The 27,083-nt window shown below is 36.9% G+C and overlaps 1 protein-coding gene across 3 annotated transcripts in view; it reads left to right on the forward strand.

Moving 5' to 3' along the window:
- The window catches only part of MAGI3 (membrane associated guanylate kinase, WW and PDZ domain containing 3), a 293,182-nt gene that overhangs the window by 162,843 nt on the left and 103,256 nt on the right, over positions 1–27,083 (forward strand). For all 3 annotated transcript variants that reach the window (XM_024347852.2, XM_063814730.1, XM_024347856.3), the window contains exons 3-4: positions 19,024–19,143; positions 23,782–23,991. In XM_024347852.2, the coding sequence (XP_024203620.2) occupies positions 19,024–19,143; positions 23,782–23,991 (330 nt within the window). The remainder of the gene's footprint in view (positions 1–19,023; positions 19,144–23,781; positions 23,992–27,083) is intronic.

The raw sequence follows: 27,083 nt of genomic DNA on the forward strand, positions 1-27,083 counted from the left end.
AAACTATCCCTGTTTGCCGATGACATGATCTCCTATATCTAGAAAATTCCACCGTTTCTGCCCAAAAGCTTCTTTTTTTTTTTTTTTTTTTTTTTTTTTTTTTTTTTTGAGACGGAGTCTCGCTCTGTCGCCCAGGCTGGAGTGCAGTGGCGCGATCTCGGCTCACTGCAAGCTCTGCCTCCCGGGTTCACGCCATTCTCCTGCCTCAGCCTCCCGAGTAGCTGGGACTACAGGCGCCCGCTACCACGCCCGGCTAATTTTTTGTATTTTTAGTAGAGACGGGGTTTCACCGTGTTAGCCAGGATGGTCTCGATCTCCTGACCTCGTGATCCGCCCGCCTCGGCCTCCCAAAGTGCTGGGATTACAGGCGTGAGCCACCGCGCCCGGCCCCAAAAGCTTCTTAAACTGATAGGCAACTTCAGCAAAATCTCAGGGTACAAAATCAATGTGCAAAAATTGCTAGCATTCCTATATATCAACAACAGGCAAGCTGAGAGCCAAAATCCAGAATGAACTCCCATTCACAATTGCCGTAAAAAAGAATAAAATACCTAGGAATACAGCTAACAAGGGAAGTGAATGACCTCTTCAAGGAGAACTACAAACGACTGCTCAAAGAAATCAGAGATGATGATGGCTGGGCATGGTGGCTCACGCCTGTAATCCCAGCACTTTGGGAGGCCAAGGTGGGCAGATCACGAGGTCAGGAGATCGAGACCATCCTGGCTAACACGGTGAAACCCCGTCTCTACCAAAACAAAAAAATTAGCCAGGCATGGTGGCGGGCGCCAATAGTCCCAGCTACTGAGGAGGCTGAGGCAGGAGAATGGCGTGAACCCGGGAGGTGGAGCTTGCAATGAGCTGAGATCGTGCCACTGCACTCTAGCCTGGGAGACCGCGAGACTCCATCTCAAAAAAAAAGAAATCAGAGATGATGACACAAACAAATGGAAAAACATTCCATACTTATGAATAGGAAGAATCAGTATCATCAAAATGGCCATACTGCCCAAAGTAATTTATAGATTCAGTGCTATTCCCATTAAACTAACATTGACATTCTTCACAGAATTAGAAAAAAACTATTTTAAAATTCATTTGGAACAGAAAATCAGATGTTCTCACTTATAATTGAGAGCTGAATGATGAGAACACATGGACACATGGTGGGGAACAGCACACACTGGGGCCTGTTGGAGGGTTGTGGGTGGGAGGAAGGACAGCATCAGTAAGAATAGCTAATGAATGCTGGGCTTAATATGTAGGTGATAGGATGATCTGTGCAGCTAATACCATGGCACACATTTATGTAACAAACCTGCACAACCTGTGCATGTACCCCTGAACTTAAAAGTTGGAAAAAAGAAAACTTTAGGCCCAGGTGATACTGGTAAATTGTTCTGAATATTTAAGAAAGAAATAATACCAATTCTACACAAACTCTTCTAGAAAATAGTGGAGGGAACATTTCCCAACTCATTCTGTGTTGTGAACATGATTCTGATTCTAAAATCAGATAAAAATATTAAAAGAAAATGTTAGGCTAAAATTTTTCTTGAATGTAGACTCAAAAATTCTTAACAGTATTTTAGCAAGTCAATATATATAGCAATATGTAAAAGGATAATACATTATGATCAAGTGGAGTTTGTTTCAGGAATGCCAAGTTGGTATAACATTTGAAAATTAATATAGTAATATTAGAAAACAAAAACCAATTAATTTTTTCAATAGATGCAGAAAAATTATTTGGCAAAATTCAACTCCCATTTATGACAGAATCTCTCAGAAAACTAGTCTGCCATTTATTACCCATTGCCTCTTGGCTATAAATCTACTTTTTTGCCTGCTTGTGATACTGTAACATTTGTCTCCTGTCCATTGGCACAGTGTTAAGCTTTCAATAGCGAGCACAGAAAGGATACTGGAGAAAGAAGAGAGTTCTTTTCCTGGTTCCAGTGTATCTTTTTCTTTTTGCTCCTGCTATCCAAAAGACACCCAGCAAGTTTCAGCAGTACCCTAGGAGTCAGCTTCCCTGTGACAAGTTCAGTGGCACACCTGCAGGAGACTTCCTTACAGCAAGTTCAGCAACACCCTCATAGGTGATTTCATGAGTACCCGCAGTGCACCAGCTGACTTATAGTTTCCTGGTGAGTTCTGTGACATCCCATTTGGTCCCCCAGTTTTCAGCAACATCCTCTGAGAACCAGTTTTCCTATGGGTTTCTGGCAAGTCCAGCCAATGTCTTAGCTGGTTTTCTATTCACAAACCTCACTCACCACCATAGGTAGCTTGCTGGCGAATTTCACTGATACCCCATGCAGTTTCCTGCCTGTTAAATCCCTGACCCACTAACTGTGAACTAGCTCTGTCCTCAGGCAACCCAGGAAAATTCCCCACCATCCAGTGGGCTGTTACCATACCCTCTTCAATGAGGTCTAAATCCCAGACCTTGGGAGAGTCCCTCCCTTCCAAGTTTGTTCCTTATTTAAATATTCTCCCTCAGCTTTAGGGTGATATTCTTTAGAGTCCTCGTTTATTCCTACTTAGTTAATTCCCTGTAAACAGTTAACAATTCTGTATATTAAACTGTCTCTGTTCAGATTGCCATGTGGTTTCTCTCTCTTCTCTGGATCTTGATACAGAATTAGTACTAGTAGCACTCCCAGGAGACAGAACCTCTAAGAAGGGATTTCAGAATTGGTTTTGGTTGTCTTGGCTGATCTTACGTGGAGTGCCAAGTTTCTTCCAATGAGAGGTGGGATGCTGATAATTCATGAGAAGCCATGGCATCACAATTTAATTACAGTATCACTTATGGTTGATTGTGAAGAAATGACAAATGAACCCAGTACCTTGAGAGCCCAAATGACTGCTGCACTTGACTGTTATGGCAGTAGTTATGGCTACGAACACTGTAGTTTAGGATAGATTCTCCTGTGTGGCAAGTGCTTACAGAGAGAAACTGGCAAGATAAAATCAAATGGTTTACTATTGTTGTTATTATTATGAACTAATAAAATAAGATTTTGTTACTATTTTTCAATGATCTCTACTTGATACAGATGTCTGATAATAGAAAAACTTAAAAGAAGGAGACATTGGTTGGGCATGTTGGCTCACACCTGTAGTCCCAGCACTTTGGGAGGCTGAGGCGGAAGGAACTCTTGAAGCCAGGAGTTCAAGATCAGCCTGGGCAACATAGCAAGACTGCACATCTAAAACAAATGAATGAATGGAAGCATTAACACAAAATAAATACCAAATAAAAATCATTTAAAATTTGAAAGATAATCACATACATATTTAGTATTTGAATTTTTCATACCTAAAATTGTAGTTATTTATTTATTTATTTTTGAGACAGAGTCTTGCTCTGTTGCCCAGGCTAGAGTACAGTGGCACGATCTCAGCTCACTGCAACCTCCACCTCCCAGGTTCAAGTGATTCTCCTGCCTCAGCCTCCTGAGTAGCTGGGATTACAGGTGTGCGCCACCATGCCCTGCAAATTTTTGTATTTTTAGTAGAGATGGGGTTTCACCATGTTGGCCAGGCTGGTCTCAAACTCCTGACCTCAGGTGATCCGCCCGCCTCAGCCTCCCAAAGTGCTGGGATTACAGGTGTGAGCCACCGAGCCCAACCCTGAAATGAAATTTTAAAGCACAAAGTATCAATTGTTTTATCTGATGGTCTTGATCTTTGTTTGGTGATAAATATGCCAGAAAAAAATGTATTTCATTTTGCACTGACATTCATCAAATTATTAAGAATGTATCCAAAAACATCCTCATATCGGGCATTACAAAGTATGTTGTTTCATGTAATCTCATTTTCTTTTTTAATTCTGAAAGCATTTCGTCTGCTTCTCCTGATTTTGATTTTGCCGTTGAAATCTATTAAATATATTGCTTTTATTTCAGATTTTAGATCCGTTTCTTATTTCATGTTGGAATGTTCCACAACAGCATTCACTTTCTCTCTTTGCATTTTTTCTGTTAAATATTTACAAAGCACTGAAGCTTGTAACAAATAATCAGTGAAAAATGCCAGAAAATATTATTGGATAGTATTCAAATAACCTAACATTTAGATTTCTGAGCATGGTTAACAGCATTACACAGAGTTTTGTGTTGAAACTGCCAATTTAAGGACTTACTTAGCCTCCAAACTTGTTATTTCTTGGAACTCAACTCGTAGGATTTATATGAAGTATAATATACATATCATCTTATTAGTATTGTTTTATGTAAGAAAGACCCACCACTAACAGATATGGCCATGAGCACACACTTGTGGGAACAGCTGCAAGTAAGACTGACTTGAGTATATTGTGACTACTACTCTCCCACATGCTTCTGTCCTGGTTCCTGGAAATATCAACCTTAACCTTTGATTCTGCCTTTCAGTGTTTCCTGCTCTTGCTTTCATTTGATATCAGCTGATTTCTTCAAGCCAGATGTCTCTATGTCAAATTATTAAACTTTAGTTTGTGCAGGAGAATTAGAACTTTTTTTGTCATTTTTCATGTCAACTGATTTGTTGTAAATTTAGAGAAAGCGAATTACCCTAGAAACTCCAGAAAGAATTCCTACTTAGTAACTTAAATCAACCGCAGCTCTCATATATTGCAGGTGGGAATGCAAAGACATCTACTTTGGAAAATAATGTGATGTTTTCTTATCAAATTAAACATACACTTAACCATAATACCTAGTAATTTCACTCCTAGGTATTAACTCAACATACATTTAAATATATGTCTACCCAAAGTCATGTAAGTTAATAGCAGCTTTATTTATTATAGCCCAAATGTGGAAACAACCCAAATTTCCATCATTGGTGAATGGATAATTAATTTTGGTATATTCATACAGTAGAATACCAATTGAATAAAACAAGACAAAAGATCAATGAGGAAACAGAGGACTTGAACAATACAAGACCAAATGGACCTAACCGACATACAGAACATTTCATCCAATAACAGCAGAATATACACTCTTATCAAGCATGCATGGAAGATTCTCTATGATAAACCACATTAGACCACAAAACAAGTCTTAATAAATTTAAGATTTAAATTATGCAAAGTATCATCTCTGACCATAATGGAATGAAACTAAAATTAATTAGCAGAAAGAAAACAGGAAAATTTGCAAATACATGGAAAGTAAACAACCAGTGGATCATGAGAGAATTTAGGAAATAACCTGGAGATAAATTTTTTAAAAAGATACAACATACTAAAACTTATGGAATATAATAAAAGCAGTACTAAGAGGGAAGTTTATAGCAGTAAACAGATTAAAAGAGAAGAAAAATCTCAAGTCAGCAACCTAATCTTATACCTTAAGGAATTAGACAAATAAGAATGAACTAAATCCAAAGTCAGCACAAAGAAGGAAATAATAAAGACTAGAGCAGAGATAAACTGAATAGAAAACATTAAAAAAAAAGAAAAAAATCAACCAAACCAGGAGTTGTTTTTTTTAAAAAAGAAAATCACTAAAATTGATAAACCCTTACTTAGATTAAGAAAAAGAGACTTAAATTTCTAAAATTAAAAATAAAAAAGGAGATATTATAACTGATGTCACAGAAATGAAAAGAATTATAAAGACTGCTGTAGTGAAAAGTTAGATGCCCACAAATTGGATGATCTAGAAGAAATGGATAAAGTTTTAGAAATATAAACCTACCAAGACTGAATCATAAAGAAATAAAAAATCTGAAAAGACCTATAATGAGTGTGGAGATTAAAGCAGTAATCAAAAACCTCCCAACAAAGAAAAGCCCAGGACCAGGTGGGTCCCCTGGAGAATTCTACCAAACAGTTAATACCAGTCCTTCTCAAATTCTTCCAGTGAATGGAAGAGAAAGGGATACTCTCAAACTCATTTAAACTCATTACCCTGATAACAAAACCAGACAAAGACACAATAAAGGAGAACTACAGGCCAATATCCCTGATGGATATTTGACACAAAAATTCTAAAGAAAATACTAGCAAACCAAATTATATTGCATATTAAAAAATCATACATCTTGACCAGCTAAAATTTATGCCTGGAATGCAAGGATGGTTCAACATATAAGAATCAGTCAATATATTATACCACATTAACATCTCAATACAGAAAAGCAAAATTCAGTACCCTATCAGGATTTTTAAAAATACTCAACAAATTAGGAGTAGAAGGAAACTACCTCAACATAATAAAAGCTAACATTATGCTTAACAGGAAAAGACAGAAGGCTTTTCCTGTGAGATCCTGCAATAAAGCAAGGATGCCTGGTCTTGCCATTACTATTCAACATAGTACTGGAAATTCTAGCCAGAGTAATAAGACAGCAAAAAGAAATAAAAGGCATTCAACTTAGAAAAGACTTAAAAGATCTCTCTTTGCAGATAACATCTTAAATGTAAAAAGAATTTGAACAACATGGGTGAATCTCAAAAGCATTATGCTAAGTAAAAGAAGCCAGACAACTACTGGAATCAAATTAATGTATGATTCCATTTGTATTAAATTATATTAAAGGCAAAACTATACTGACAGTAGGTCAGTAACTGCCCAGAGTGGAGGACTACAAAGAGGCCCAAGGAAACTTTGGGGGATAATGGTTTCCAAAGTTCACATAATTGTACTATTAGAATTAGTGCATTCTATTGTAGGTAAATTATTTCTTTCATACCATCAATATTTAGAAAATGAAAGTTTATGAAAATATTACTTACCATAGCATATAAGTTTTTAAAAAATACCTGGAAATTAACCTCTAATGAAACGTAAGTCCTCTATAGTGTGAAATTGAGGGATGCTAAAGAAGATCTAAATATGCTGACAGAAATTTCTTATTCATGAATTAAAGGCAGTATTGCAAAGATATCAGTTCTGCTCAAATTGACTGGTAGATTCAATGTAATTCCATAAAAATTTCAGCCTTTTTCGCCTGTTTATCTGATTCTAGAATGTATATGGACAGGCTTTGAATACAAAAAGCAAGATAGGTGGACTTGCTATACTATATATCAAGATTTATTAGGAAAATAGAATAATTATAACACTGATAATGATACCAGAATGGTCAGTAGATAGAAAGCCTAGTAGTAAACACCCAAGCTTATATAGACATTTCCATGAAAGAAGTGCTGTGGCTGATCAGAAGGGAAATTAATGACTTTTAATAAATTATTTTGAGTAGTCATTTGGAAAAAAAGGAAATTAGACTGGTACTTCTCACCAGCTCCCCCATCCCCACCATCTGTTTTTTGTGTTAAAGTCCTAGGTGTGAAAGGCAAACCTGTAGTGCTTTTTAAAAAGAATATAGAATATCTCCATAGCTTTAGGAAAGGATTTTTTTCAACTAGACACAAAAACCATTAGCTGTAAAGGAAAAGATTTATACATTTGACTACATTAAAATTAAGAGCTTCTGTCATCAAAATACAATTTCTTAAAAAGGTGAAAAAATCAGAATGTGACAAGATACTCTCTGTTCCTCTACATTTATTTCTGCAGTACAAAAAAGTTTACATGTGATTGGCACATATGTAGAAAATGACATGAATTTAACTCAGGTTATACTAGTTTCTATGCCATTTTCCTCAGCAAGCTAATGTTTTTTATCATCAAATAGCTACAAGTAAATAAAATAAAAGAACACAACTGAATATTGCAGCTGAGGAAGAATATGGCAGTGTATATGATACCTATACACTTCAATTTATCCTCTTTTCTGTTTGACCGTGTGTTCTGTTTTAAAAATCTTTATTGCACTATTTGCCCTATCTTCATTATTTAGTAGCCTAACCCTTTCTTATACCCGTTTCTGTCAAGCCACCTTTTCTTTTCATTCCTTTCATTGTCTTAAAAGACCAGTATTTTATTTACTCTGTTATTTTTAATTGGGAATTTAACATGTCTTTTAAACTGTATTAATATTTTAAATTAGGACCATTATTTATTTTGTTAGTGTTCTAGTTACAAAGTTGCAAAGGTTTTGAGAAGTCAACCATGACTCTATTTTCTCCATAATCTCTCTTATTTTGGGTGCATGATTTTTCAGAAAGTACTATTTCAAGAAAACATATTTCACAGAAATCCCCCATTTGCAATACATATGTCTGACAATGGATCACAGTACTTCATCAATACTAAGACAGTTATTTCACATTTTAACATCTCTACAGTTGGGAAGCATCTTAGAATAGATGAAATCTTTCAATTATAATTGCCAGGGTTTTTTCTTTCTTAGAGATAAAATAATGATGCAGTTTAGAAGGGGTTGGTTACTTAGATTTGATGATTTACTATAATATTCAGAATATAAAGAATTATAAATCAATTTTATTTTATTTTTTATTATACTTTAAGTTCTGGAATACATGTGCAGAATGTGCAGGTTTGTTGCATAGGTATGCATGTGCCATGGTGGTTTGCTGCACCCATCAACCTATCATCTAGATTTTAAGCCTCACATGCATTAGGTATTTGTCCTAGTGCTCTTTCACCCCTTGCCCCCCACACCCCGACAGACCCCAGTGTGTGATGTTGCCCTCCCTGTGTCCATGTGTTCTCATTGTTCAACTCCCACTTAGGAGTGAGAACATGTGGTGTTTGGTTTTCTGTTCCTGTGTTAGTTTGCTGAGAATGATGGTTTCTAGCTTCACCCATGTCCTTGCAAAGGACATGAACTCATTCCTTTTTATGGCTGGATAGTATTCCATGGTGTCCATGTGCCACATTTTCTTTATCCATTCTATCATTGATGGGCACTTGGGTTGGTTCCAAGTCTTTGCTATTGTGAATAGTGCTGCAATAAACATACATGTGCATGTGTCTTTATAGTAGAAGGAGTTATAATCTTTTGAGTATATACCCAGTAATGGAATTGCTGGGTCAAATGGTATTTCTAGTTCTACATCCTTGAGGAATCGCCACAGTGTCTTCCACAATGGTTGAACTAATTTACACTCCCACTAACAGTGTAAAAACGTTCCTATTTCTCCACATCCTCTCCAGCATCTGTCATTTCCTGACTTTTTAATAATCGCCATTCTAACTGATGTGAGATGGTATCTTGTTGTGATTTTGATTTGCATCTCTGTAATGACCAGTGATGATGAGCTTTTTTTCATATGTTTGTTGGCCACATAAATGTCTTCTTTTGAGAAGTGTCTGTTCATATCCTTCGCCCAATTTTTGATGGGGTAGTTTGTTTTTTTCATGTAAATTTGTTTAAGTTCCTTGTAGATTCTGGATATCATACCTTTGTCAGATGGATAGAATGCAAAAATTTTCTCCCATTCTATAGGTTGCCTGTTCACTCTGATGATAGTTTCTTTTGCTGTGCAGACGCTCTTTAGTTTAATTAGATCCCATTTGTCAATTTTGGCTTTTGTTGCTATTGTTTTTGGTGTTTTAGTCATGAAGTCTTTGCCCATGCCTATGTCCTGAATGGTATTGCCTAGGTTTTCTTCTAGGGTTTTTATGGTTTTAGGTCTTACGTTTAAGTCTTTAATCCATCTTGAATTAATTTTTGTGTAAGGTGTAAGGAAGGAGTCCAGTTTCAGTTTTCTGCATATGGCTAGCCAGTTTTCACAACACCATTTATTAAATAGGGAATCCTTTCCCCATTTCTTGTTTTTGTCAGGTTTGTTGAAGATGAGATGGTTATAGATATGTGGTGTCATGTCTGAGGCCTCTGTTCTATTCCATTGTTCTATGTATCGGTTTTGGTACCAATACCATATTGTTTTGGTTACTGTACCCTTGTAGTATAGTTTGAAGACAGGTGGTGTGACGCCTCCAGCTTTGTTCCTTTTGCTTAGGATTGTCTTGGCTATATGAGGTCTTTTTGTTTCCATATGAAATTTAAAGTAGTTTTTTCTAGTTATGTGAAGAAAGTTAATGGTAGCTTGATGGGGATAGCATTGAATCTATAAATTACTTTGGGCAGTGTGGCCATTTTCACAATATCGGTTTTTCCTATTCATGAGCATGGAATGTTTTTCCATTTGTTTGTGTCCTCTCGTATTTCCTTGAGCAGTGGTTTGTAGTTCTCCTTGAAGAGGTCCTTCATGTCCCTTGTAAGTTGGATTCCTAGGTATTTTATTCTCTTTGTAGCAATTGTGCATGGGAGTTCACTCATGATTTGGCTCTCTGTTTGCCTATCATTGGTGTATAGGAATGCTTGTGATTTTTGCACATTGATTTTTGTATCCTGAGACTTTCCTGAAGTTGCTTATCAGCTTAAGGAGTTTTTGGGCTGAGAAGATGGGGTTTTCTAAATATACAACCATGTCATCTGCAAACAGAGAAAAATTGACTCCCTCTCTTCCTATTTGAATACCCTTTATTTCTTTCTCTTGCCTAATTGCCCTGGCCAGAACTTCCAATACTACGTTGAATAGGAGTGGTGAGAGAGGGGATCCTTTTCTTGTGCCAGTTTTCAAAGGGAATGCTTCCAGCTTTTGTCCATTCAGTATGATATTGGCTGTGGGTTTGTCATAAATAGCTCTTATTATTTTGAGATATGTTCCATCAATGCCCAGTTTATTGAGAGTTTTTAGCATGAAGGTGTATTGAATATTATTGAAGGCCTTTTCTGCATCTATTGAGATAATCATGTGGTTTTTGTCATTTGTTCTGTTTATGTGATGGATTATGTTTATTGATTTGCATATGTTGAACCAGCGTTGCATCCCAGGCATGAAGCCAACTGGATCGTGGTGGATGAGCTTTTCTATGTGCTGCTGGATTCAGTTTGCCAGTATTTTATTGAGGTTTTTCGCATCGATGTTCATTAGGGATATTGGCCTGAAACTTTCTTTTTTTGTTGTGTTCTGCCAGGTTTTGGTATCAGGATGATGCTGGACTCATAAAATGAGTTAGGGAGGAGTCCCTCTTTTTCTATTGTTTGGAAGAGTTTCAAAAGGAATGGTACCAGCTCCTCTTTGTACCTCTGGTAGAATTTGGCTGTGAATCCCTCTGATCCTGTGCTTTTTTTGGTTGGTAGGCTATTAATTACTGCCTCAATTTCAGAACTTGTTACTGGTCTATTCAGGAGTTCGACTTCTTCCTGGTTTAGTCTTGGGAGGATGTATGTGTCCAGGAATTTATCCATTTCTTCTAGATTTTCTAGTTTATTTGTATAGAGGCATTTATGGTATTCTCTGAAGGTAGTTTGTATTTCTGTGGGATCAGTGGTGATATCCCCTTTATCATTTTTTATTGCATTTATTTGATTCTTCTCTCTTTTCTTCTTTTTTATTCTGGCTAGTTGTCTGTTTTGTTAATCTTTTCAAAAAACCAGCTCCTGGATTCATTGATTTTTTGGAGGGTATTTCATGTCTCTATCATCTTCAGTTCTGCTTTGATCTTGGTTATTTCTTCTGTTCTGCTAGCTTTTTTTTTTTTTTGAGACAGAGTCTCACTCTGTCACCCAGGCTGGAGTGCAGTGGCACAATCTCGGCTCACTGCAAGCTCCGCCTCCCGGGTTCACACCATTCTCCTGCCTCAGCCTCCCAAGTAGCTGGGACTACAGGTGCCCGCCACTACACCCTGCTAATTTTTTGTATTTTTAGTAGAGACAGGGTTTCACCGTTTTAGCCAGGATGGTCTCGATCTCCTGACCTCGTGATCTGCCTGCCTCAGCCTCCCAAAGTGCTGGGATTACAGGCGTGAGCCATTGCACCCAGCCCTGTTCTGCTAGCTTTTGAATTTGTTTGCTCTTGCTTCTCTGGTTCTTTTAATTGTGACATTAGGGTGTCTATTTTAGATCTTTCCAGTTTTCTGATGTGGGCATTCAGTGCTATAAGCTTCCGTCTAAACACTGCTTTAGCTGTGTCCCAGAGATTCCGGTACATTTTGTCTTTGTTCTCATTGGTTTCAAAGAACATCTTTATTTCTTCCTGAATTTCGTTATTTACCCAGTAGTCATTCAGGAGCAGGTTTTTCAGTTTCTAAGTAGTTGTGCGGTTTTGGGTGAGTTTCTTAATCCTGAGTTCCAATTTGATTGCACTGTGGTCCGAGAGAGCGTTTGTTATGATTTCTGTTCTTTTGCATTTGCTGAGGAGTGTTTTATTTCCAATTATGTGGTTGATTTTAGAATAAGTGTGATGTGCTGAGAAGAATGTATATTCTGTTGATTTGGGGTGAATAGTTCAGTAGATGTCTATTAGGTCTGCTTGGTCCAGAGCTGAGTTCAAATCTAAATATCCTTGTTAATTTTCTGTCTTGTTGATCTGCCTAATATTGACAGTGGGGTGTTAAAGTCTCCCACTATTATTGTGTGGGAATCTAAGTCTCTTTGTAGGTCTCTAAGAACTTGCTTTATGAATCTGGGTGCTCCTGTATTGGGTGCATACATATTTGGGATAGTTAGCTCTTGTTGCATGGATCCCTTTACCATTATGTAATGCCCTTCTTTGTCTCTTTTGATCTTTGTTGGTTTAAAGTCTGTTTTATCAGAGACTAAGATTGCAACCCCTGCTTTTTTTTTTTCTTTCCATTTGCTTGGTAAATATTCCTCCATCCATTTATTTTGAGCCTGTGTGTGTCTCTTTGCACATGAGATGGGTCTCCTGAATACAGCACACCAAAAGGTCTTGACTCCTTTATCCAATTAGCCAGTCTGTGTCTTTTAATTGGGGTACTCAGCCCATTTACATTTAAGGTTAATATTGTTATGTATTAATTGTATCCTGTCATCATGATGCTAGCTGGTTATTTTGCACATTAGTTGATGCAGTTTCTTCATAGGGTCGTTGGTCTTTATATTTTGGTATGTCTTTGCAGTGGCTGGTACCAATTTTTCCTTTCCATATTTAGTGCTTCCTTCAGGAGTAAGGCAGGCCTGTTGGTGACAAAATCCCTCACCATTTGCTTGTCTGTAAAGGATTTTATTTCTCCCTCGCTTCTGAAGCTTAGTTTTGATAGATTTGAAATTCTGGGTTGAAAATCCTTTTCTTTAAGATTGTTGAATATTGGTTGCCTACTCTCTTCTGGCTTGTAGGGTTTCTGCAGAGATCTGCTGTGAGTCTGATGGGCTTCCTTTGTAGGTAGTCTGACCTTTCTCTCTGGCTGCCCTTAACATTTTTTCCTTCATTTCAACCTTGGAGAATCTGACGATCATGTGTCTTGTGATTGCTTTTCCCAAGGAGTATCTTAGTAGTGTTCTCTGTATTTCCTGAATTTGAAAGTTGGCCTCTCTTGCTAGGTTGGGGAGTTTCTCCTGGATAATATCCTGAGGTGTGTTTTCCAACTTGGTCCCATTCTCCCTGTCACTTTCAGGTATACCAATCAATCATAGGTTTGGCTTTTTCACACAGTCTCATATTTCTTGGAAGCTTTGTTCCTTTTCATTCTTTTTTCTCTAATTTTGTCTTTATGCTTTATTTCATTAAGTTGATCTTCAGTCTCTGATATCCTTTCTTCCACTTGATTGATTTGCTTATTGATACTTGTATATACTTCATGAAGTTCTCGTGCTGTGTTTTTCAGCTCCATCAGGTCATTTATGTTTTTCTCTAAACTGGTTATTCTAGTTAGCAGTTCCTGTAACCTTTTATCAATGTTCTTAGCTTCCTTGCATTGGGTTAGAAGATGGTCCTTTAGCTCAGAGGAGTTTGTTATTACCCACCTCCTGAAGCCTGCTTCTGTCAATTCATCAAACTCATTCTCTGTCCAGTTTTGTGCCCTTGTCAGAGAGGAGTTGTGATTATTTGGAGGAGAAGAAGCATTCTGGTTTTTGGAATTTTCAGCATTTTTGTACTGGTTTTTCCTCATCTTTGTGGATTTATCTACCTTTGATCTTTGATGCTGATGGCCTTTGGATGGGGTTTTTGGGTGAGCGTCCTTTTGGTTAATGTTGATGTTATTGCTTTCTGTTTGTTAGTTTTCCTTCTAATAGTCAGGCCCCTCTTCTGCAGGTCTGCTGGAGTTTGCTAGAGGTCCATTCCAGACCCTGTTTGCCTGGTATCACCAGCAGAGGCTGCAGAACAGCAAAGATTGCTGCCTGCTCCTTCCTCTGGAAACTTCCTCCCAGAGGGGCACCCACCTGATGCCAGCCAGAGCTCTCCTGTATGAGGTGTCTGTTGACTCCTACTGGGAGGTGTCTCCCGGTCAGAAGGCATGAGGGTCAGGGACCCACTTGAGGAGGCAGTCTGTCCCTTAGCAGAGCTTGAGCAGTGTGCTGGGAGATCTGCTGCTCTCTTCAGAGTCGGCAGGCAGGAACATTTAAGTCTACTGAAGCTGCACCCACAGCTGCCCCTTCCCCCAGGTGCTCTGTCCCAGGGAGATGGGAGTTTTATCTATAAGCCCCTGACTGGGGCTGCTGCCTTTCTTTCAGAGATGCCCTGCCCAGTGAGGAGGAATCTAGAGAGGCAGTCTGGCCACAGCCGTTTTTCTGCGCTGCAGTGAGTTCCACACAGTCCGAACTTCCTGGCGGCTTCCTTAACACTGTGAGGGGAAAACCGCCTACTCAAGTCTCTGCAATGGTGGATGCCCCTCCCCCCACCAAGCTCGATCATCCCAGGTGGACTTCAGACTGCTGTGCTGGCACTGAGAATTTCAAGCCAGTGGTTCTTAGCTTGCTGGGCTCTGTGGGAGTGGGACCCACTGACCAAGACCACTTGGCTCCCTGGCTTCAGCCCCCTTTGCAGGGAAGTGAACAGTTCTGTCTCACTGGAGTACAAAAAAAAAACTCCTGCAGCTAGCTCAGTGTCTGCCCAAATAGCCGCCTCGTTTCGTGCTTGAAACCCAGGGCCCTGGTGGTGTAGGCACACGAGGGAATTTCCTGGTCTGCAGGTTGCAAAAGCTGTGGGAAAAGCATAGTATTTGGGCCAGATAGCACAGTCCCTCATGGCTTCCCTTGGTTAGGGGAGGGAGTTCCCTGGCCCCTTGTGCTTCCTGGATGAGGCGCTGCCCCACCCTGCTTCTGCTCACCCTCCTCGAGCTGCACCCACTGTCTAACCAGTCCCAACGAGATTATCTGGGTACCTCAGTTGGAAATGCAGAAACCACCCACCTTCTGTGTTGGTGTTGCTGGGAGCTGCAGACCAGAGCTTTTCCTATTTGGGCATCTTGCCAGCTCCCACAAATCAATTTTAAAGACACAAACCCAACAGAGAAATGGGGAAAGACTTGAATAACCACTTCACAACAGAGGAAATCTATATGACTTCTAAATGTATTAAAAAGAATGTTTAATCTCATAAAGCAATTGCTTTATGAGGTTGAAGTGAGGGGTAAAATCTTGAGTAGCCCTCCTATTTTTCGGATGTCTTGTTCATTGTTGAGGTTGTGGATGATACATCCGGAGCATATGAATAGTATGGCTTTAAAGAAAGCGTGGGATTAAATAAACAGTGAAGTGACTTTACACACCCAGGATATTGGAAAAATCTTATAAGCCTCATGACAAGTATTGGTGTGGACAGAAGAGAATGCATGTTATGTGATTCCATTCATATGAGGTTGCAAAAGTGGCAAAACTAAGCTATGTTGCTTAAAAATGCATTATTTAGTTGGTACAATCATTAAAAAGGAAAGGAAATCATCATCACAGATGTCAAGATGGTAGTCACTTTTGAGGATGGAGGGAGGGAGAGGTTTATCATCAGAGACACACAAGAAGGTTTTTGAGGTCCTGGTAATGTTCTGCTTTTTGCCTGGGTTGATTTGCTTATAACTAAACAGAAAGGGTAAATGATCAGTTATGTCAAATGTTATTCATAGGTCAGTTAAGATGAGGGTAAGACTTGGCCATTGAGTTCAGCAAAGTGGAGACTATTGTTGAAACATAGCACATTGTATCAGTGAATGGTTGGGGAAAAGATCTTATTTGAATAGGCTCAGGAGACAGTGAGAGGAGAATTGGAGACTGTGTATGGCTCCAAAGAACTCTTTGGAGCAATTTTTGTGTATAAAGGAGAAATGTGAGAACTGGGGGTGAGGGGGGATGTAGAAAGCTTTATATAAAATATACAGTATTAGGAGAATATAAAGATAAATTTTATGGAATGTGAAAAGTAATGGAGTGAAGGAAGGAAGATAACTTTATGTGTATTGGGTTGTATGGTTTTGTGGGGGGAGTGAAAATTTATAATACTTTGTAAAGAGAATTAACATTAAAACTATTGTCTAGTCTTAGAAATATATGGTAGAATTACACATAACATTCATATCTGTCAATGAAAAGAATCATGGACAACATCCTGCTCAACACCACCTTGCAGAAAGAGAAAGCCAAAAGAGATTAAGTAGTTGTCTAAATTGTGCCGTTAATAATAATCTCAGACCAAAACAGAGTTCCTCCTGCCCTTTCGATCAGTGCTGTTTTTATAGTATTATCTATAATATGGCTTGCTTTTAAATTGTTTTTTAGTCATTATGTTTTATAGTGGAGTTTATTTGGATATCTCAATTAGCCTTTGCTGTATAACAGACTACCCCAAAACTTAGTGGCTTAAAATAGTGATGTTTATTTCTCATGATTTCATGAGTTGGGCTCAGTCGGGACCATTCATGTGGCTATAATCATTGACAGCTCAACTGGAGCTGGAGGGGCTAAGATGGCCTCATTCATGTGTCTGGGGCCTTGCTGCTTTTTGTTGGCTTGGGCTCTCTTTATCACTCAGTAGTCTAGCCTGGACTTCCTTGCATGGTAGCAGGAGCATTCCAAGAGGGTGAATATGGAAGTCTAGATCCCTAAACTTGGACAACATCACAGCCTTTACATTATATTAATCAAAGCATATCATCAATCCAGTCCAAATTCAAGGGATGAGGCAACAGGCCCCACCTCTTAGGAGGTGCAAAATATCGTCATCATATTTTTTCCATCTGTCATAGATAATTACAAATTATAATTTCAATCCTTGAATTTCCTTTTTTTTTTAAGAGACAGGATCTCACTCTGTCGTCAAGGCTGGAGTGCAGTGGTGCTGCAATGATAACCCACTGCATCACTGCATCCTTGAACTCCTGGTCTCAAATTATCTTCCCACCTCAGCCTCACGAGTGGCTAGGACTACTGGTGTGCATCACTATACCTGGCTAATTTTTAAAAATTTTTTAATAGAGACGAGGGCTTACTATGTTGCCCAGGCTTGAGTTAATGTCTAATGTTAACTTTTATTTAATATGGAGCTAAGAAGCTGTTGATTCAGAGAATCTAACAATGTAGTTTTGGTCAATATATGAGAAATATAAAAATTTGAAAATAAAAAAGGTATTAAAAATTAAAGGAAAAAAGCTGTTTTCCAGATTTTATATCCTCTATGATGTAAAACAGGTAAAGAAATGCTTATTTTTAGAAAAAAAATTGGGTTAAAAAATGGGGGAGAAAATTCAATATAGTCTTTGTTGCACAGAATGTTGACATAATCATTATTTTCTCAGATTATTACCATTAATTTGTTATCATAATCTTTGTGTTTTTTTTTTGCATGTTACAGAATATAATAGAATGTAATGTGACTAAAAACAGTAGGAGCAATTAAGAGTTTCCCATGAATTAACTTACAGTAATAATAAGAGCATATTGCCAGGCACTGTCCTAAATGCATTTGTTTACAATTTCACTTAATTTATTTGACAGCTATGTATATTCAGCACCTACTGTGATCTTTGCACTGTGTCAAGACTTGGGGCTATTACTCTGAATCAAATCGACATGGTTTCTGCATGTTGCCATACCCTAGATAGAAATCAGGGAAGGTTCTCTAAAGGAACTTTCTAAGCCAGGACCTGAAGGATGAGTAGAAGTTAGCTGAGGTGAGAGTGGGAAAGGGAGTAGGAAGTCCTCTGGGGACATGACAACGACCTTGAAAGTATGTGAGTGAAAGGAACATTAAAATAATTGAAAAATATATGTAGTATACTAAAGCCTAATGTGAAAGGAATGAGGCAAGAAAGAATTTGGGGAGGTTGCCAGGGTCCAGATCACAAAGGGCTTTGTAAAATGTGTTGTTATAGAATCTGGATTTTATACCAAGGATCATGGGAAGCCATTGATAGGTTTAGAGAGAGATTTTGTTTGTTTCCTCAGACTGTGTTTTAGAAAAGTCACTGACTGCAGTGACCAGGAGGAGTGTAGCTGGGAAGAGGTAAAGGTTGACCTAGGGGTACCAACAATACAGGTCCTAGATAATGATATGAATTCAGTGATTATGGGAATGAAAAGAAGTATTTAGAGATACTTATGAGGTAGATTTGGTGACTGGATGTGGAGTAGAGGGAGGAGCCCAAGACGACTGACTCTCAGATTTCCTACCTGGAGTGCTATTACTGAATAGGGGCCTAAGTGGAGGAACAGGTTTGAGAAGGAAAGTGTTCTTGTCCTAGACTTGCAACCAATTCCCAGTGAAAATCCTGTATCTCTTTGTATTATGTAGTATTTGAAATGACATTGTGTAAAAGTGACTCTTGTTTAGTAAAATTCAGTCAAATGTAGCAATGCTGCCATAACCTGAATTTATACCTTGAAGCTGAAAGATTGTACTTTAGCATTTAGTGATCTGTTACTGTAGTTAATTTTATGAAACAATTTACTTACTGCTTAATTTTTTAAAATTACTTGAAGAGAATAATGGCTAAGAAGCCATATGTGAATACCTATCTTAAGCCTTTTATTCACGTATAAAGTAACTTTATAACCAGTGTTTGTCCAACTTTTAAAAATAAAGTTCATTAAAATAACTTATAAAAAATATTATTTTTTGTCTTTCATGACTCTAGTAAGTAGAATGTTTACATTTATGCTAGAGATGAAAAAATTAAGTAGGATAACTACTTTAAAATAAGTCTGTCTTTCACCAGGTGTGCACATGTATCAAAACGTGTTGTATGCTATAAATATATACAATTTTATCTGTGAATTTTACCTTAATAAAGTTGGGGCAGGGGAATGAAATATCTCTTATGTGTTCTCTACAAACTGAATATTCTTTTACTTTGAATATTTTGTAAGTTTAAAAGTACTTTACAACCTACTTTTTTTTTTCTTTTTTCTTAGGCACTACAAGGGCCCCCAGGGATGGAGAAGTACCAGGAGTGGATTATAATTTCATTTCCGTTGAACAGTTCAAAGCACTGGAAGAGAGTGGAGCATTGTTAGAAAGTGGGACATATGATGGTATGTCCCCAAATAACATCACTACCACCCAAAAAACTATCTGAACGACTGGAATTATTTCAGAGGGAATTTGACCAGTAAAGTACCACTTTTTGAAAAACTTTTTTTCCTCTCTGTTTTTGAGAAAATTTTCTTTTGATGGGGAGATTTGTAATTTATTAATTAAAATGGGATTAAATAATAAGCAAAAAAAATCCATCATATTTTAAAGTTGATTGTGAATAGTATACTAAAAATCAGCCAGACTGGCCAGTTTATATATTTCATAGTAATTCACATTCATCATGTGAACTCAGTGAGTATTTGTTGATTGCATTTTATTTGTGGTTGGAATTCAAAATCTGTACTCTAAAAAACTTACATGTACCTGGACTATCCTGGAAAAAAGAGAATATAAAATTTGGGGAGAAAACAACAAAAACAGAATAATTGGTTTTCTTTTCATTTCTGTTTCCTCTACCCACTTGATTCCATTGATATTTGATATTTGAGATCAATTTCCATTTTTAAATGACTCTGTTAGATCTATTTTTCCCCTTATGTAACATACCCTTCCCTGGCAAGCTTATCCACTTCCATAGCACCTTACGCTATGGTCCATTATTGCTTTTTCATACTATTATAATTGCCTGTTTATAAACTCTGTGATAGTAATGGTCATGTCTTTCTTACTTGATATTATCTTCAGTGCCTAAAGATAGTGTTCAATAAATATCTCAGAACAGTGAAATCATTATTTACTTTCTCCTTTTTCTCACATTTCACATCCATTTGCCAAATCTCATCATTTCTTCTTTTGTAGCTGCATTCACAATACCCTTCTTTCACTTTCACCACCTCATTGTAGGCCCACTAGAAGAGCTCATGTGTGGACTATTGCTGTTGATCTCATTTGTTCCCATTTCTTCCACCCTGCCCATTGCTACCATGCTAGTCTTCTTCAAGAGCAGCTTTATCATGTCTCTCTCCTATTCAGAACTTTCAATGATTTCCTTTCATCTGCTAAGTTTAACCTAACTACCTTTTCTGGGCTTAGTGCCCATGACTCATTCATTTGTTCATTCATTTTATCCTGTTTTATTCATTAAACAACCATTTATTAAGTACCTACTGTGTGCCAAGTACTAAAAGAGAATCTCGGAATACTGTAATGAACAAGATTAAAGTGCTTTTGAAGTTTTTTTTTTTGTTTGTTTTTGTTTTAAGAAGCCCTCTCCCCTTAAATGATGAAGATGCTCTACATTTTCTTCCATTAAATATAAGAGCTTGGTATGGACGAAGTGGCATATTACATATTATTAATTGCTGTGTGCTCGATTCAAAGAAAATGCAAATTAAAATAGTTGTACATTATTTCACATCCATAGATTGGCAACAATTTTACAGTCTGATAATTGCAACAAATGGAAACTCCCATACACTGCTGGCAAGACTATAAAATGGTATAATCCTTCTGGAGAGCATCGTGGTAGTAGCTGGTAAATTTGAAGATATACATAACTCTGACCTAGCAGTGCCCCTCTCTAGACATCTACTCAGGAAAAACTGTTGCCCATATGCAAATGTAGACACATATGGGAATATTTGTTATAGTGTGAAACAGTGACAGAATGGAAACAACTCTCCTTTAGTAGAATGAATAACATACATTTTAATTTGTTCGTAAAAATGGACTGCTATACAGCAGTTCAATGTACTGGATTTATAGGTATCAACATTAATAGGTCTTAAGAGGCATAAAAAGTATAAAATTATATAAAGGTATAAAATTGTATGAAAAGAAAGTTACAAAAGGATATGTACATTATACTATTTATGAAAAAATATGTGAAATATTATGAAAATACTCTATGAAGCTTTTATGAAAACAATAGTATTTACGTGTTATAGATGCATGTATACATATCCTAGATGTATATTCAGGAGGAAAGACACATATCAACTTCAGGACAGCTCAGGGAGGGAGTGGCTATAGGGACAGGAAGTTAGGGCTTTAATTGTAGATGTGACCATATATGTATATATCCTTAAAGAGAAAAAAAAGGGAGATTTGAAAGCAATCTAGCAATAATATCTAGATGATGTGTATATAAATACATACATGTACATATACTTATATAAGTAAATTTTATAAATAGATATTTCTAATACTATTCTGATACTACAGTCTGTAATTTTATATATGTTTGAAATATTGAATAGTTGGCAGTTCTGCAAAAATGAAAAAGCCTTCAGAAAATAAAAAAAACTTCGAAACAGCTCTAAAACAATGAAAATCTTTGTCAGTAACTATAGTTAGGGTTCACAAACCTTGGAATTGTATACTGTATCTGAAAACTTGGTATTTACCAACATCTCAAGAAAAAATAGATCTAATTTATTTTATTTAATTTATTTATTTTTATTATTATTATACTTTAAGTTCTAGGGTACATGTGCACAACATGCAGGTTTGTTACATATGTATACATGTGCCATGTTGGTGTGCTGCACCCATTAACTCATCATTTACATTAGGTATATCTCCTAATGCTATTCCTCCCCCCATATCTAATTTATTTATAAACAATGCTAATTTTTTTTTAATCTAAGCCCCATAATTATCTTTTTAAACAAGGAAACTGCCCAAAATTATTATGAAGTCCTAAAATCTTTTCAGTGATTATGGATGGCAGTTATCATATCCTGCATTTTTATATTTTCCCCTTAGAAAAAGGTTAAATTTTCTCGAGTTAGATAATAATTACCAAGAATTCTCAGTAAGATGTGTTTCTAGTAGTACTACTACCTTACTTAGAAAAAGTGGACTTTTTATTTCTGTCATGGTATATCCAGTTTCCTTGATACTGTGATTAATGGGCATAATTCAGGAAAAATAGAGACCCTCGAACCTCCTAATCCCCAGCCAAATCTCTGTTTGGTGTATTTCTGTGCCGGCTGCCCCAGAGAAGCGTGACTGGCTTTTTCATTGGTTCTTTGCTTTACTTCTGAGCTAGAAAGTTTGCAGAAAGTTTAGTCTGTTTTCATATAAATCTTTGCATCCATCTGTATGACTGGAGTAACTCCATTTCAAATATGGATTTGGAAACCAGGGAGTAGGTGAGTAGGGAGAGACAGGATGTCATTGAAAAGTTTTTTAGTTTCACTTTATTGTTTTGTCTTCATTATTTTAACGACAAATACTGCTGAAAGTCAAACTTCCAAAGAATTCATGTTAAATGTTTTCCCCCTCAAAACATGCACAATTTAAGGTAAACTATGTAATGTCTAGATTTGTCTCAGCATTATGGGGAAGAACCTATGCTATTTTCCATCTAGGAAAAAACAGTCAATTATCTACCTCATTAATTTACCTTAGGTGAATGAGCATCTTAATTACTTCCTTAGGAGCTAAGGAATTTGATTAGAAAATATGATTTTAGAAAAATCATGAGTATTTTACTCTCTAATCGTATATATATTTCTCTAACGTTAGCATAATGATTAATAGAATGTCAAAAGTAGTAGGAACCACAAACTGTTAATGTGGCTAGACCTGTTGAGTGCTTTCCCATATTATTTGGCGGCCTAGTGGGAACTGCATGACAAATTGAGAAGATACTCAATTGTTTTCATTCTTTTCTGGAACATTTATTTTTACTGCAAAAATTACAGATTCTCAAGAGAAAATTAAAGTATTTCTTGCTTTCCTGAGAGTAAGCCAATACTGAATTATCCTGCTAATGTCTCTGATTGTTCAATAAATTGTCAGATAAAATAATAGAATGCTCAGAAAAACTTTTAAAAATTACCCTTACATAAAAAGCCTACATTTTTATATGATCTGGTTAGTTCTTAGCTTAACCTTTACCTACATACTTCCTCATTTTACCAAAATAGTTCATTATGTTACACATTAGAACAAAATTATTTCAGTTAGTTTTATCCTCATTTACCCCCACCTTTTATGCCAATTAGTCTTACATGACAGCATCAATGCATTTAAATTCACAAATTATGTCCTAATTCAGAACCCATGTAAGGCAATCCCTGTAGGAATGAATAATCTACTTACATACAGTCAACTTCCTGGCCTTAAACAAATAGTATTAAGATATTAGATAATATATGTGAAGAGCACTTGAGAAATTAGTTCTGTCCCCTATTTCTGCTCTCTCTTCTCGTAAGATGAGTGCTTTGAGCGCTTTGGCCTCCTTTTGGCCAATGGTAGATATTTCAATTTTTTTTTTTTTTTTTTTTTTTAGGCAGAGTCTCTGTCACCCAGGCTGGAGTGTAGTGGCGCAATCTCAGCTCATTGGAACCTCTGCCTCCTAGATTCAAGTGATTTTCCTGCCTCAGTCTCCCGAGTAACTGGGATTCACAGGCATGTGCCACCATACCTGGCTAATTTTTGTATTTTTAGTAGAGATGGGTTTTGCCATGTTGGCCAAGCTGATCTGAAACTCCTGACCTCAAATGATTCACCCATCTCGACCTCCCAGAGTGCTGGGATTACAAGTGTGAGCCACCATGCCCACCCCTATGATAGATATTTCAAAACTTCTTTGTGAAAAACAGGGCAGAGACATACACTAGGTCAAATTGCTCTGACTCTCACTTCAACATTAGTAATTTCAGCTGCTATTTTATTCACTTCAGGAAACTTCTATGGAACTCCCAAGCCTCCAGCAGAACCCAGCCCTTTTCAGCCAGATCCAGTTGATCAAGTCCTCTTTGATAATGAGTTTGATGCAGAATCTCAAAGAAAACGAACTACGTCTGTCAGCAAGATGGAAAGAATGGATAGCTCTCTTCCTGAAGAGGAAGAAGATGAGGACAAGGAAGCTATTAATGGCAGTGGAAACGCAGGTTTGTAAATAGATGAACAACTTCTAACTGATCTTCTAGATTGATTTTACTATTACGTTGAATTAAAAGCACTAAAATTTTTTACAAAGCATATGGAGAGCAAGTGATGGGATTTTAATTTTTTTGTAAAGGTTGTATGTGGAGCAAAGTGTATTTCTGTAGACCATCCTATAAGCTAAAGTGAGTTGTCCCAATTTGAATAAATCAATGATAAACTATCATTAGTAATAAAATATATGCCATTACCCTGCTGTTTAAAATATTTGAGATTTGCCTCTGATGTTGCAATATGGGAGTCTTGTTGGCCTATGTCTTACTTTACAGGATGTAAAAAATATATGGATGTTTTAGAATGTAGACTTCAGCCTAAACAAAGTAAATAGGGCTTGAAAGTATGCTGATAAAAATTATCTAAAAGGTTGGTTTATAATATTTTGAATTTAAATTTTGGATTCACTCAAAGAAAAATTTCAAATATGAGACCCTTCATTAAATGTAAAACCAACAGAAATTCAGTGGTGAAGAATCTGCTCCTTTTGAGTAGCCCTAATTAATGTGGTGATTGCTTAGAGGGTTATTAGACTTATAACTGAGAGTATAACTAGGAAACCATAGAATCACAGCTGAGCTTATTCAATGGTATTCATTGCAAAAATTCCATTCAGAACACTAGAATGTAAACTTCATAGGGCTGGAGTTTTCCTTTTTTTGTTTACTGTTCTATCCCTTCCATCAAAAACATGCCTGGCATGTAATAGGAACTGAAATCCTCAAATTTGCAGAACACATTTCCTTATCATTTTCCCAAAGCACCCTAATCTTTTTCTTCATCAATTATTAAAATGTGATATGTATATTTATTGAGTTAATACATTCATTGTTTATGTCCCACTCCAGAATGTGAGTTCTGTTTTATAGTCCTATCTTTCACATAATATGTTTAATGTTAAATGGATTACCCCAATGTATTTAAATGTAAATACTAAAAACAGGTTTTAAAAGGTTTAGGTGAATTCACATCTAATTTTTAGGAGTTCCTAAGGGAACTCATCACACCGTTGAGCCTTTTAATGTTGATATCAGCTTTGCTATCCCACAAAATTAAGTCTGTTTGCATTTAAAAATGCTAAACAGTAGGATTGGAGACCATGAATCTTTCCCAATATGGGAATTTATATGTTCTTGATTTAAGGGAAAAGAAAATGTTCTTTTTTTACTTCCTAATACAGAGCCTTTAATTGATCACTGCAGTTCTTTTAGCGGTAAACTTGTTTGTAATCTCTATAGTTGATGCTTCATGTAAGTCACTTGTTAAACTGATGTTATATACTCTTTGATGTTAATATTTAAAGGGAATATATCCAAGGGTGTGTGGGAGGCAGTTCGTATACTACCTCTTATGTATAGATACCATAGGACACTTACATTGAATTACATATTTCTTTGTCGTAGAAAATATACAGGACATTTAAGTGAAAAAATACAAAGCACCTGCCTACAAACAGAATTCACCTTCTGAATAAGTATGAACTGTAGTTGTTAGTTAACTAATCAAAGTTGGGGAAATATGCTTTGTGTGTTGCTTTTGTTGTTTTTTGTTTATTTGTTTGTTTGTTTGTTTTGACACAGAGTCTCCCTCTGTTGCTCAAGCAGGAGTGCAGTGGTGCGATCTTGGCTCACTGTAATCTGTCTCCTAGGCTCACACAATTCTCATGTCTCAGCCTCCTAAGTAGCTAGGATTACAGGCATGTGCCACCCTGCCCAGATAATTTTTGTATTTTTAGTAGAGACAGGGTTTCGCCATGTTGGCCAGGCTGGTCTCGAACTCCTGGCCTCTGGTGATCCGCCTGCCTTGACCTCCCAGAGTGCTGGGATTACAGGCGTGAGCCACCGTGCCCAGCCTGTGTATCGCTTTGGAATCCCTGCCTTGAAAAATCAGAAAATTGTTTGGGAGTAGAAATGAGGAGAGGATAGGTAGAGGTTTATTTGTGCACACCAGTATGTTTATTATTTTATATCTTGCTGAAGAAATAACCCAAAAGAATGTTAAAATGGCCATGTACAATAACATATGTTACGTAATAATAATTTTTTTTCTAAGAAATGGTTTTATATAAAGAACATCTTCCCAAGTCATTGGCTATTAAGCAAACGCCTTTATTCAATTGCTTGGAACTATATTAAGAAAAGTGTTATAGATCATGTACTTGCTTTTACTTTTCTCCAACATGGTTATTTCCCAAGAATGTAACTCCTTTCCTGATTGATTTTTCCATTAGGTACCTTTTAATTTCTATCATTTTTTCTGCATACAAAATAAATCATGTGTTTGATTCATTTATTTATTCAACAAATATGTAGTGAGCACTTACTAGAATACTAAATGCCATTGTGCTAAATGCTAGCAATAAAGCAGTGAACAAAACGGACAAAAACCTGTAATGAACTATACTTTCTGGTGGGAGAGACAGAACTGGCCAACTTAAATGAATAACATACATGGTGTGTTAGATGGTGCTACAGAGAAAAATGAAGCAGAGCAGGAGGTGGTAAGATGTGGTGGTCAAGGTTTGCAATTTTAGATAGTGTGGAAGAAAAGACTTGAAAGAATCAAGTGAGTAAACTCAGGATATCTGGGAGAAGAGCATTCTAGACAGACAGAACTGGAGGTACAAATGCCCAGAGATGGGAACATACCTAGAATATTCAGGCAATAGCAAGGAAACCAGAGTGGTTGGATACAATGTGGACAATGCATTCTATGTGGTTGGAGCAGAGTGATGGAAGGCAATAGAATAGAATAGTAACCAATAAGATCATTTAGATAATGATGGGCATGAGGAGGGAAGAATGCATATAATAAAGCATCTTGTAGGTCATTGGAAGAATTTTGATTTTTATTCTGAAATGAGAAACGATTATGGGGTTTTGATTCAAAGAGTAACATGGTACAACAGTTTTTAACAGGCTTATTCTGACTACTGTATTGAGAATAGGCAAAACGAGGACATGGGCAAAATACCCTAACTGGGATACCAGTTAGGAGGTTATTGAATGTGCAAGGAAGAAAGTGATCAGATGCTGCTGATAAG

This window comes from Pan troglodytes, chromosome 1 (genome assembly GCF_028858775.2).
Source record: "Pan troglodytes isolate AG18354 chromosome 1, NHGRI_mPanTro3-v2.0_pri, whole genome shotgun sequence".
NCBI classification, from domain to species: domain Eukaryota; kingdom Metazoa; phylum Chordata; class Mammalia; order Primates; family Hominidae; genus Pan; species Pan troglodytes.